We start from the raw sequence: 13,076 nt of genomic DNA, 5'->3' as shown, positions 1-13,076 counted from the left end.
CTTTGTTTGGCTCATGGTCTATCCTTTCAGTCATGTTTGTTTTGGGATTGAACTGGCTATTGTCGGTTCGGCTATATGCAGAAACAGGTGCACGTAGACCTAGGCTTTACTGCAGTAGGCTTTGCAGTTGCATGTACATTTTAATCTGAATGAATATAACTGTTCAAATTGAATTATTTATTGTATATCCCATCAACAAAACAGCATGCAATCCACCAGGTAAAATAATTGTTTAGTTCATCCACGATGTGTTTATTGACTGGTTTTGGTCACCCCTTTCTTAATTTATCCATAAACCTATCCAACAATATCGTTGTTTGTGCTGAAAGGGAACAAGACTATTAAGTCATAGACAGCTCTATACTTATTTTATCGATGCAAACGTATAAGATCAAGCAATGGAGCAATGCACGGAGCATGGGCAACAGAAGACTGTTGACTGGTGGGGTGACGCCGTATGTCTAGAGTCGCATAACCAACGACGAGACGAGCGTGGGATCGGTCCCAATACTGCCGCTGCTGCCTGCCTCATTTGGAATAGCACGGAAAACCGTTCTTTTTTTCTCTGCGTCCTGAAGAGGCCAATTTCAGGGATAGTCCCATTTGGGCATTCTTGATCATCGGAAGGTTTTTACAGTGTCTAACAGACGACAGTACAGACTGCCATTAGCGGTAGCATCTCCAAAATAAGGTAAGAAGCATTTGTCTGCAGCAGACACAGTGAATGTTGTTTTTATGTTGTCATAGCATGTATTTTTAATTATTTTATATGATTGTCTAGAGACATAGGCTAATCATTTCCATTCACGATGTATCTCATAATTGGGGTATCCTGCCCTTAAAAACATTCGATTAATGAGATTTGGCGTTTTATTTGGGGGAGGAATTGTCACCTGCGCATCCATCATTCAAATTAATGCATAACGTTTTAAAAACACCCTGAGTTAATTCATTATATTTAGAAAATAATATCAAAATCGTGTTTTTCTCGTTGTTCTATTCAAATTTCATGAGAATGACCAGACAATCGTGTAATTTTATGGGTTGATTGTCAGTTTTTGTCATATTTTAAGATTATGCGCATGGTGAAAAATGACACGATAAATAGAGTGGTGTGATTTCACTTACGAGGTTTAATTCCCTCACCACTGCGTCGTTTCTATCGGAATGCACGTGCATACCTCTCTCTCTCTCTGTCCGAGCAGACTCGTACCATGAACTGGATAACCGAAACGACATGTTCTATCTGAAAAATAAATAGCCTATATCTATCCACATCACATGTTAGTTTCGCGCGTACATGTGAGGTGGACACCTATACCTTGTTAAATGTCTAACGACGTTAATCTTTAGATGAACAAATAGACCGTGGGAGCCAAACCCATTTTCACCTTGCCCCTGATCATTTCTCTCTCCTATCTTCGCTCAATATGTTTCTCCTCAAGGTCATTCGATGCATAGTAGCCTTTAGACTTAGGCTCATTTTATGTTATGTAACATCTAAATTATTTCAACACAAGCCTTTTGGTTGCATCATCTAAATATATGTCTTTTTTTTAATGAAAAATATAGTTTGCGCAAAATGTTGGGTATGCAACATAGCCGACATTGCAAATAAGCCAAGCCCATGTCAATATACTGTGCCTGTGTATCTTGTAATGGTTATGTATGCCAGGGGTGTAAAACTCCTCCCATGGAGGCCCAAGTGTCTGCTGGGTTTTGTTTTTCCCTTTCAATGAAGCCCTAGACAACCAGGTGAGGGGATTTCCTCACTAAATTGTGACCTTAACACATGGTCGTTGGTTCAAGCACAGTGCTCGCTGTCCATGACTACATGACAATATACCGTATGCATGTCCTACTGCATAGCCTACACCCAGGGCCATCAGTTATCCTGATCTCCCTCAATTGTCAATTTATAAATAGTCCTGAGTTCATTTGATTTGGATTATGTTTTCCAGGACAGGTCAGGATAACATCTGACATTTCGCATATAGGCTACAATATGAGCACCCATATAGTTTACATTATATACCGTGGTCAACAGATTTGCAAGACAGGTGTCAGCAGCAGCTAATGTTAATCCAGGCTGTGAGAATTGCACGTTTTTATTATTGAAGAGGATCAGAGAGCAGCTCACCAGATGGGCTGATTCCCTTGTTTATTCATTAGTCAAAAGGCTTCATATGATCACCGAAGTACCAACGATAGCCTGTTGCCCATTCACCCTACGGGCTACACACTGACTTCATCTAATCCCTCCACTGTGTGATGGATACCTTATCACTCACTCTGTTTCCATTATAATGAGTAGTTTCCTCTGGAGGTTTCTACATCGAGGTTATTAAACATAAACTGCAATTAAAAGCCCAGGTGTATGTCCCAAATGGCATTCTATTCCCTATATAGTGCACTAATTTTGAGCAGAGCCCTATAAAGTGAATACGGTGTCATTTGTGAAGCATCCCATGTGTCAGGCTACAGGTAATCATGGAGCCAAAATTGGCGTACGACAGTCTGTCACACAAGACTACAGGCTTCAGGTAAAATGCAGACCGGTAGCCTGATAGGTGATGATCGAACGCTTGATGAAGTGGTCATGCTGACGGCAGTGGTCCTGTCCGACACTGTGTGATGTCAGGCCAGATGCGATGTGGTGCCAACAGATTTAGAGAACACAAATAGAACACTGGCGTCAGGCAGGGAAAGCATCTGTGCATGTCAAAATCAACCTCATTGAAATCAACCAAGCAATTCATTATTGTCGTTTTTTTGTTGTTGAATCTTTTACAAAAGGACTGTTTGACACAAAACAGGTTTGAGAGCACAATTGTTGGTAAAACTTCCTATGAAAACCCTCCCATTATAATGCATTATAAGCATGTTTATAACATCTTATGCGCTATGCATAACGCACTATAATGCACATCATACATTTGAATGTGTGATAGGCTTTTTCTATAACCATGATAGAAATAAAATAATGGCATGTCTTACATACTGTGCTATATTGTACTACATGTTAGTAGAACAATACCTTGATGAAGGTTTATTGAGACCGAAACACTGGTCTATGATCTATTAAATATGTGCTGGAGTTTCCTTTCTATTCAAAATAAATCCTTTCTGCACCACAGGCATCATGGGAAAACAGAACAGCAAGCTCACCCCTGAGGTGATGGAGGACCTGGTGAAGAGCACAGAGTTTAACGAACACGAGCTGAAGCAGTGGTACAAAGGGTTCCTCAAAGACTGCCCCAGTGGTAGACTGAACCTGGACGAGTTTCAACAACTCTATATCAAGGTGTGTATGAGGTGTGGTACACCCGATGCTGGAGAAATGATGTATATGATGTTATAACTTCCAGCTAGGGAAACGATTGATATCCTGATTATATAATGTGATTGTAAGAAACCTTTGTGAAGCTGGAACAGACAGAATCAGGGCTTGACTTCTCTATATTAGAACTGTACTGTTGTTCATGTTTTCCCCGTCATATTAACCAATCATAATGCTAGTTAAAAATAGATGTTTTTAAATAGTTGGATATCAACAGCTGTCTCTCAATAAATGTTTCAACCCCGCAGTTCTTCCCGTACGGCGATGCGTCAAAGTTTGCACAGCACGCCTTCAGGACCTTCGACAAGAACAGCGACGGCACCATCGACTTCCGAGAGTTCATCTGTGCCCTGTCCATCACATCGCGTGGCAGCTTCGAGCAGAAACTCAACTGGGCCTTCAACATGTACGATCTGGATGGAGACGGCAAGATCACCCGGGTGGAGATGTTAGAGATCATCGAGGTAAGGAATAACACTGATGGCTGGCTTCCCGGACACAGATTAAGCTGTTTTAGTCCACTACTAGGTTTTAATCCGTGTCCGGGAACCAGCCCTATATGTTTTTTCATTTACTTGTACCCATGAAGCTTATACTAGCTGTTTAAGTTGTTTATCCAGTTTTAATTAATCAGCAGTGCATGTTATTTGAATGTACGCTACAAAGGCAAACATTGAGACAGAGGACGATCAAGTTTAGCCACCAGATAAATCAGGAGAACGTGTGTCCCGATGAGAGAGGTGGGATGTCCCTAGGGTGAGCAGCAGGTAAGGTAAGTGACCGTTGACAGGGGTGGGATGTCCCTAGGGTGAGCAGCAGGTAAAGTAAGTGACCGATGAGAGAGGTGGGATGTCCCTAGGGGGAGCAGCAGGTAAGGTAAGTGACGGTTGAGAGGGGTGGGATGTCCCTAGGGTGAGCAGCAGGTAAGGTAAGTGACCGTTGAGAGGGGTGGGATGTCCCTAGGGGGAGCAGCAGGTAAGGTAAGTGACCGTTGAGAGGGGTGGGATGTCCCTAGAGTGAGCAGCAGGTAAGGTAAGTGACCATTGAGAGGGGTGGGATGTCCCTAGGGTGAGCAGCAGGTAAGGTAAGTGACCGATGAGAGGGGTGGGATGTCCCTAGGGTGAGCAGCAGGTAAGGTAAGTGACCATTGAGAGGGGTGGGATGTCCCTAGGGTGAGCAGCAGGTAAGGTAAGTGACCGATGAGAGGGGTGGGATGTCCCTAGAGTGAGCAGCAGGTAAGGTAAGTGACCGTTGAGAGGGGTGGGATGTCCCTAGGGGGAGCAGCAGGTAAGGTAAGTGACGGTTGAGAGGGGTGGGATGTCCCTAGGGGGAGCAGCAGGTAAGGTAAGTGACCGATGAGAGGGGTGGGATGTCCCTAGGGTGAGCAGCAGGTAAGGTAAGTGACCGTTGAGAGGGGTGGGATGTCCCTAGGGGGAGCAGCAGGTAAGGTAAGTGACCGTTGAGAGGGGTGGGATGTCCCTAGGGTGAGCAGCAGGTAAGGTAAGTGACTGTTGAGAGGGGGTGGGATGTCCCTAGGGGGAGCAGCAGGTAAGGTAAGTGACTGTTGAGATGGGTGGGATGTCCCTAGGGGGAGCAGCAGGTAAGTGACCGTTGAGAGGGTGTGGGGAGAAAATGTCAATTGGGGGAGTAGGTTGCTGACTATTCAACAGCCTGATGGTCTGAGGGTGGAAACTATTGGCCAGTCTTCCAGTTTTTGCCATGATGCTCCTGTACTACCCGCATCTGAGTGATTGAAGCAGGGAGAACAGGGCGTATCTTGGGTGGCTTGGGTCCCTGATGATCATCTTGGCCTTCCTGTGACACTTGGCGGTGTAGGTGTCCTGTAGGGCAGGAAGTGTGCACCCAAATGGTGCGTTCGGCTGCAGGTATCAACCTCTGACGTGCATTGCTGTCTGCGGTGGTGGAATTGCCGTACCAGGCTGTGATGCAGACTGACAGTAATGCTCTCGATGCTGCTCCAGTAGAACACTGAGGGGCCTCGGGGATAGCATCCTGAGGTTGAAAAGTTGCTGTCGTTTCTTCTTCCCCATGGTCTCCGAGTAGTTTGACCATTTCAGCTTCTAGATGTGTACGCAGAGGAATTTGAAGTTATTGACTGTCTCCACGGCTGCCCTGTTGTGAGGATTGGAGTGTGTCCAGCCTGGTTCCACCTGAAGTCCACAGTCAGCTCCTTTGTTTTGCTAACGTTGAGAGAGAGGTTGTTTACCTGGTGCCACGCTGTCAGAGTGCCTACCGCTTCCCTGTGAACCATATCGTTGTTGTTGGTAATCAGGCCTACTGCTGTCGTGTCATCAGCTAACTTGATGATGGAGTTGGAACTGTGAGGCCAGAAGCTGAGCCATCGGGGCAGAAGGGCCTTGTTCAGGGAGGTGACCAAGATGCTCACTCTGTCAGAGCTCCAGAGTTCCTCTGTGGAGATGCGAGAACCTTCCAGACGGACAACCATCTCTGTAGCACTCCACCAACCAGGCCTTTATGGTAGTGGCCAGACGGAAGCTACTCCTCAGTAAAAGGCACATGACAGCCCACTCGGAGTTTGCCAAAAGGCACCTAAAGGACTCAGACCATGAGAAACAAGATTCTCTGGTCTGATCAAGCCAAGATTGAACTCTGCCTAAATGTCAAGTGTCACGTCTGGAGGAAACCTGGCACCAACCCTTTGGAAGCACGGTGGTGGCAGCATCATGCTGTGGGGATGTTTTTCAGCAGCAGGGACTGTGAGACTAGTCAGGATCGAGGGAAAGATGAACGGAGCCTAGTACAGAGAGATCCTTGATGAAAACCTGTTCCAGAGTGTTCAGGAACTCAGACTGGACCAAAGGTTTACCTTCCAACAGGACAACAACCCTAAGCACACAGCCAAGACAACGCAAGAGTGGCTTCGGGACAAGTCTCTGAAAATCCTTGAGTGGCCCAGCCAGAGCCCGGACTTGACCCCGATCGAACATCTCTGGAGAGACCTGAAAGTAGCTGTGCAGCAACGCTTTCCATCCAACCTGACAGGGCTTGAGAGGATCTGCAGAGAAGAATGGGAAAAACTCCCCAAATACAGATGTGCCAGGCTTGTAGCGTCATACCCAAGAAGACTTGAGGCTATAATCGCTGCCAAAGGCAGCATTTGCACAAATGCACAAATGTCTAAAAAAACTGTTTTTGCTTTGTCATTATGGGGTATTGTCTGTAGATTGGTGAGGGAAAAAACAATTGAATACATTTTATAATAAGACTGTAACGTAACAAAACATGGAAGAAAATCAAAGGGTCTGAATACTTTCCCAATGCACTGTATGCATTCCTTTTGTCCAGGTGGGTAAGGGCAGTGTGTTATGTTATATATATTTATATGTTACAGTGGGGAACATTGGTATATAATTTCAGAATTATCAAGATGAAACTTTGAACATGTTAACAGACTAATAACCAAGACTGTGTGAAAATAGGTCTTTCTTGAATTCATTACACCCCTGTTCCTTTCTGTGGTATCGCCTCACCTATCAACCCTGGTTGTCTATAGGCCATATACAAAATGGTGGGCACTGTGATCATGATGAAGATGAACGAGGATGGCCTGACACCGGAGCAACGGGTAGACAGGATCTTCAGCAAGATGGATAAGAATAACGATGACCAGATCTCATTGGATGAGTTCAAAGAGGCGGCCAAGAGTGATCCGTCCATCGTGCTCCTCTTGCAGTGTGATATGCAGAAGTGAGGAGGTGCTTGTCTGTATAAAACCAGACGTGCACACACTCTGCGGACAGGCAGCACATGTTTTAAATGTTTCATTAAGTTCTTCTTCTTCTCAGCCTTTTCCACAGGAAAAAAAAATATGCTTGGACTATTTTTCAATGGACTTGCTTCTTGTGGTTGTATGCATGAGAATGTCAAATAGCGGAATAATTTTTAATATATTACATTACACAGTATCATGATACATTTATATTTTATCGAACCTGACCTGCCAATGTGAATTGTGCACAAGTAATCCTATTCCACTTACCCATTCACTTTTAGGCTAGCTTGTATATCAGTGAAGCGCTATACATTAAATGATTCTGTTCCTGCAGTATTTAGATTATCCATGTCCACTACTGCAGCTAGCTGCTAATGCTAATGCTTAACATGCTGGTAATGAACAATCATTCCTATGATCATTGTAACTTGTCTCTATTAATAGCCAAACTTCTTGAGCTCTTGGAAAAATAGAGGAGATCCTTGTTCTTTCCAGATAAGGTGTTCTGTTCAGACTGACTGGAACTGATGTGTAGGTTCTAATATTTGCATGCATGTGTTTTGTGTTCAGACTCTATACTCGAACCTCTTGTTAAATTGTTGCATCTGCAAGCGGGGTATTCAAGGAGAACCCCCCCCCCCGAAAAGCATTTGGTATTGTTGCATGGGATGTACAGTAGTGATTCACCGACCATTACATGATTAACCTTCTGTGGGCGGCTGTTGCCCTCATATTTAATAACGTATACATGTGGAATTAATGTGACACTTGAGTTCTTGAACGACAGATAATATGGGCCCTGGTTGTAACCTCTCACACATACAGAAGATGTATCTGAAAATTTAGTATTGAATTAAAGCACAGAAGTAATTGAAAAACTAGAGAATAAATCTGCTGCTGATAATATACTACCCACTGGGCAGAAACTGGTTGAATCAATGTTATTTCCACGTTAAAAAAAAGATAATCAAATTGTTTTTTTTTAACCCAACTTTGAACCTAAAACCAATGACATGGTGACATTTGTTGTTGATTTCATGTTAGTTGACAACTCAACCAAATGTAAATCAAAACTAGATGTTGAACTGATGTCTGTGCCCAGTGGTTATCCATTATATTATTCTGTTGCTATCAATCAAAATCAATCAATCACCAGGCCAATAATAATCTATCTTCAATACCAGTCACCCATCACTCTTAGCATTGCTGGATACATTATACACCATAACATCCTAATAGGTTGGATTTCTCAGCCTGTACGTTTGCCCACTATTTACAATAGAAAGTTACGTCATACATATCACTATGTTTACCGTAACACAGAGCATGGCGTCTGGAGCTCTGTGTTACGTCATACATATCACTATGTTTACCGTAACACAGAGCATGGCGTCTGGAGCTTGTAAATGAAGCGCTTATTTCCAGAGCAGAAAAGCCTTACATGAGTTTACCGGACATACTGCATTACTACCAACGGTACTTTTATATTAAACATTTTAAAAATTATCAAAAAGGTTTCATCTTCTAATCTCAATCTACGTTTACAATGGTCTTTAAAAGATGCCGAATCCTCCACGAGATACAGGTGCTAGGATGAAAACATAGCTTCTGAAACTAAAGGTTGTAGTCCTGTATCAAATTTACACCTATATGGATTACAGATATTGTGAAAATGTGTACTTTTTATTGAACATAACCAGACTGATTTACCACTTGGAAGCTATGCAGGCATGTACTGGCAGACAGTCCACTTACTGTACCAATGGAATCTGGTCCCGTTTTCCATAGTTCTGGATACAGCATCATGTGGACTTGAATGCTCATAGCTGTTTATTATCATTAGTCTATATTATTACTACATCAGGGTGATCCTAACTCCATGGCAACAATCTTTGTCAAGTAAATGTTTATACTAAATTTAAAAATCCCAATTAAAAAAAAAAAAGAAGATAAGTGTATTTTGTTACCTTGGTTCTTTTTATGCATGTTGCATGTGTTGCACCCAAAATGACATGGTTCCATTCTTTATGTAGTACTAAAGAAACTCAATCAAATAAACATCTATGGGCTTTTACAAAAGGCATGGTCTGGTAAGTGTGATTCTATTTATTATCCAAGCAAGAATGGTACATATTTTCTTGATTGCTTATCCAACATTTTAAAACATGATGCTGTTTAGCAACCTGTTAGGTTCCAATGTATTTTTGTTGTTGTTGTTCCGAGGTTGAATTATTGGCCTTTCAAGATTCTTTAATTTAAGATACAGGTATTTCCATTTGTTTATTTTTCCCCCAATGTCTGTAATATGATGTATTACAACCGATGACAGTTGGATCAGCTAATATTTGTTAATCCATTTTATTGTAACAATGTAACAAGAATTAACATATAAATTAGGTTAGAAAGATTGGATGCGTAAAACATCTTTCAGTTGACAGTAGTTTAAAGCACATCATAAGCATTCAAACCAAATACAGTAACCTAAACATATTACAGTTAAATCAATAGCAGGGTCGGGCAAATTGTTTATGAACAAGGAATGAAACAAAACATAATTCCCAATGTATCAAAATTATACAGTGTCTTACTAACTGTAATCAAAGTCAAAAGATATCTACATCGAGTGTACACATACAGTAAGCTGAAAAAAGTAAATCAACAAATCAGCCAAAACCAAATTTACAGAATTTAAATTACAAGCAATTAAAGATGCACTATGCAAAAATCGCTCTCCATTTCCTGGTTGCTAAAATTTGAATAGTCGACTCATTTCAGTTTATGTGACAAAACAAGCAAGTATAGTGTAGAGAATCATTGTACCATCTAAACAGCTGTGAAATATATTTTCCATAAACAAAAATATTGTATTTTCAGCTATTTGAAGCTGGTGTACAAAACCGAAAGTAAGAGAGACAAAACTTAAGAACGGGAAGCATAGACATAGCGCACATAGAACAGATCTGCCACTTCTTAGACTTGCTTTCAACGAGAACTATAACACACATTTCTAAGCAAATTTGGTTGGGTCACACTCAAAAAGATACATATTGCAGCTTTAATATGTAGAAAATGTGAAATATGCATAGAGATGCGAAAGTAACGGTGTTGACAATGCAACAAAGATGTATCCACACAGCCACTACGAAAGTATATAGGCCTACATACTGTGTCATAAGGGGAATTCTTCATAATTCATCCGTCTGCTTGGCGCACAGCAATAAAGCAGTCTTAAGTCTCCCAGAGAGGCTTACGTATTCACTCCTAGAAAAAATGTATAGAATGTGTTTAAAAATCACACACTGTTCTAATGGCTTGTTCGGCGTGACGATGGCCTAATCCACCATCTATCAGGGTTGGGGTCAACTCCATTTAAATTCAGGAAGTACAAATTGTAATTTGGTTTACGAACCAAATTGCCCCCAGCACTGACATCTATCATCTACCCAGGTCTTCATCTCCTGTATGTCCTCCTGTCCTCTCTGGATCCTGCAGCTGGTGGATCTTGATGTGGTCACTTTTTGGCAAATTGCTGAAAGAAAAAAAGTGAGAGAATCCACCAACAACACACCTTTAATGTTCTGCGTAAGGGCAATATACACAATATAAGGGCAATATACACATGTACAATGTCCTCCTCCTACCTGGTAGATAGGGGGGTGATGAAGAAGAACTGACGAAGGTGCTGCCGTTCTGACAGCTCCAGGAGGAGATCCAGTGAGATACGACGATTGTGCATGTCCTTTGAAAAACAAGTTGGAGACAATTTTTTACCAGCGTTGATTCAGTAAGACCTACTATTTTACTATTTTGTTGGGATCCTCAATTAGACGCTGTCAAAACAGAAGCTACTCTTCCTGGGGTCAAAAGAGGATATAAAAACAAGTAAAATATACTGAACAAAAATATGAATGCAACAATTTCAAAGATTTTACTGAGTTACAGTTCATTCTAGACGATTCTGTGCTTCCAACTTTGTGGCAACCATTTGAGGAAAGCCTTTTTCAGCTGTCCACAAAGGGAGGTCCATACAGAAATAGCTTGCCGAGATCGGTGTGGAAGAACTTGACTGGCCTGCACAGCGCCCTGACCTCAACTCCATCACCTTTGGGATGAACTGGAATGCAGATTGAGAGCCAGGCCTAATCACCCAATATCAGTGCCCGACCTTACAAATACCTGTGACTGAATAGAAGCTATTCTTCGCAGCAATGTTCCAACATCTAGTGGAAAGCCTTCCCAGAAGACTGGAGGCTGGTATAGCAGCAAAGGGGGGGATCAACGCCAAATTATTGCCCATGATTTTGGAACAAGACGTTTGACGAGCAGGTGTTCATACACTTTTGGTCATGTAACGCCCGAAAAAAAAAAAAAGAAGGGGCCTCAGGATTTCGTCAAGGTATTTTTGTGCATTGAAATTGCGATCAATAAAATGAAAATGTGCTCGTTGTCCGTAGTTTATGCCTGCCCATACCATAACCCTACGTGGCACTCTGTTTACAATGTTGATATCAGCAAACCGCTCACCACACAACGTCATAGACATGAAATGCGGTTGTGAGGCTGGTTGGACATAAAGCCAAATTCTCTAAAATGACGTCGGAAGCGGCTTAAGGAAGATAAACAAACATTCAATTATCTGGCAATATCTCTGGTGGACATTCCTTCAGTCAGCCTGCCAATTGCACGCTCCCTCAAAACTTCAGACATCTGTGGCATTGTGTTGTGACAAAACTGCATATTTTAGAATGCCTTTTAATTGTCCACGGGCACAAGGTGCACCCATGCAATGACCATGCTGTTTATTCAGCTTCTCGATATACCACACCTGTCAGGTGGATGAATTATTTTGGTAAAGAAATGCTCACTAACAGGGACGTAAACAAATTTGGCATGGTGGCTGGAGGAATGCCCACCAGAGCTGTTGCCAGATAATTTAAATGTTTATTTCTCTACCATAAGCCACCTCCAAATTCGTTTTAGAAAATTTGGCAGTACGGCCAATCGGCCTCACAACTGCAAACCACAAGCAAGTATGCCAGCCCAGGACCTCTACTAGAGGTCGACAGATTAATCGGAATGATTTATGATTCATTAGGGCAGATTTCGAGTTTTCATAACAATCGGTTATCGTCATTTTTGGATACCGATTATGGCTGATTACATTGCACTTCATGAGGAGACTGCGTGGCAGGCTGACCACCTGTTACACGAGTGCAGCAAGGAGCCAAGGTAAGTTACTAGCAAGGATTAAACTTATCTTCCGGAGACACCTGAAACCCCACCTCTTCAAGGAATACCTAGGATAGGATAAGTAATCCTTCTCACCACCCCCCCCCCCCCTTAATGATTTAGATGCACTATTGTAAAGTGGCTGTTCCACTGGATGTCAGAAGGTGAATTCACCAATTTGTAAGTCGCTCTGGATAAGAGCGTCTGCTAAATGACTTAAATGTAATGTAAATGTAAAAAACGATCAATATTAACATAATCACTAGTTAAACTAGTACTATCATCAACCATGTGTAGTTATCTATCTTGTCCTGCGTTGCATATAATCGATGCAGTGCCTGTTCATTTATCATCAAATCACAGCCTATTTCGCCAAACAGGTGAAGATTTAACAAGCGCATTCGCAAAAAAAAGCACAGTCGTTGCACCAATGTACCCAACCATAAACATCAATGTGTACCCAACCATAAACATCAATGTGTACCCAACCATAAACACCTATGTACCCAACCATAAACATCAATGTGTACCCAACCATAAACATCAATGTGTACCCACCATAAACACCCATGGACCCAACCATAAACATCAGTGTACCCAACCATAAACATCAATGTGTACCCAACCATAAACATCAATGTGTACCCAACCATAAACATCAATGTGTACCCAACCATAAACATCAATGTGTACCCAACCATAAACATCAATGTGTACCCAACCATAAACATCAATGTGTACCCAACCATAAAC

General features: G+C 42.1%; 2 protein-coding genes across 5 annotated transcripts in view; one reads left to right on the top strand and one right to left on the bottom strand.

Annotated features, from left to right (window-relative positions):
* Nucleotides 1-461: 461 nt before the first annotated feature.
* On the top strand, nt 462-9,175 carry vsnl1b (visinin-like 1b). Its single transcript, XM_064953248.1, has 4 exons — nt 462-691; nt 3,138-3,304; nt 3,589-3,804; nt 6,876-9,175. The coding sequence occupies exons 2-4, from the start codon at nt 3,143-3,145 to the stop codon at nt 7,071-7,073; spliced, it is 576 nt and encodes a 191-aa protein (XP_064809320.1). The 5' UTR covers nt 462-691; nt 3,138-3,142; the 3' UTR covers nt 7,074-9,175.
* A 261-nt stretch (nt 9,176-9,436) lies between these two features.
* smc6 (structural maintenance of chromosomes 6) overlaps nt 9,437-13,076 on the bottom strand; it is a 34,735-nt gene continuing 31,095 nt past the window's right edge. For 2 of the 4 annotated variants that reach the window (XM_064953244.1, XM_064953245.1), the window contains exons 26-27: nt 10,736-10,833; nt 9,437-10,623 (exon numbers count right to left, since the gene is read on the bottom strand). In XM_064953244.1, coding sequence (XP_064809316.1) covers nt 10,530-10,623; nt 10,736-10,833 — 192 coding nt within the window. In that variant the 3' untranslated portion in view covers nt 9,437-10,529. The remainder of the gene's footprint in view (nt 10,624-10,735; nt 10,834-13,076) is intronic. The other 2 variants (XM_064953246.1, XM_064953247.1) reach the window with 2 other exon arrangements.

Source organism: Oncorhynchus masou, chromosome 32 (assembly GCF_036934945.1).
Source record: "Oncorhynchus masou masou isolate Uvic2021 chromosome 32, UVic_Omas_1.1, whole genome shotgun sequence".
NCBI classification, from domain to species: domain Eukaryota; kingdom Metazoa; phylum Chordata; class Actinopteri; order Salmoniformes; family Salmonidae; genus Oncorhynchus; species Oncorhynchus masou.
The sequence above is the reverse complement of the archived record's forward strand: the minus strand, read 5'-3'. Positions and strand labels throughout refer to the sequence as shown.

Excerpts from the sequence above, each read along its gene's own strand:
- vsnl1b (XM_064953248.1), top strand. The coding sequence starts at position 3,143 with ATGGGAAAACAGAACAGCAAGCTCACCCCTGAGGTGATGGAGGACCTG. Across the intron at positions 3,305-3,588 it reads TTCAACAACTCTATATCAAG|TTCTTCCCGTACGGCGATGC; the intron begins GTGTGTATGAGG and ends TCAACCCCGCAG. Across the intron at positions 3,805-6,875 it reads AGATGTTAGAGATCATCGAG|GCCATATACAAAATGGTGGG; the intron begins GTAAGGAATAAC and ends GGTTGTCTATAG.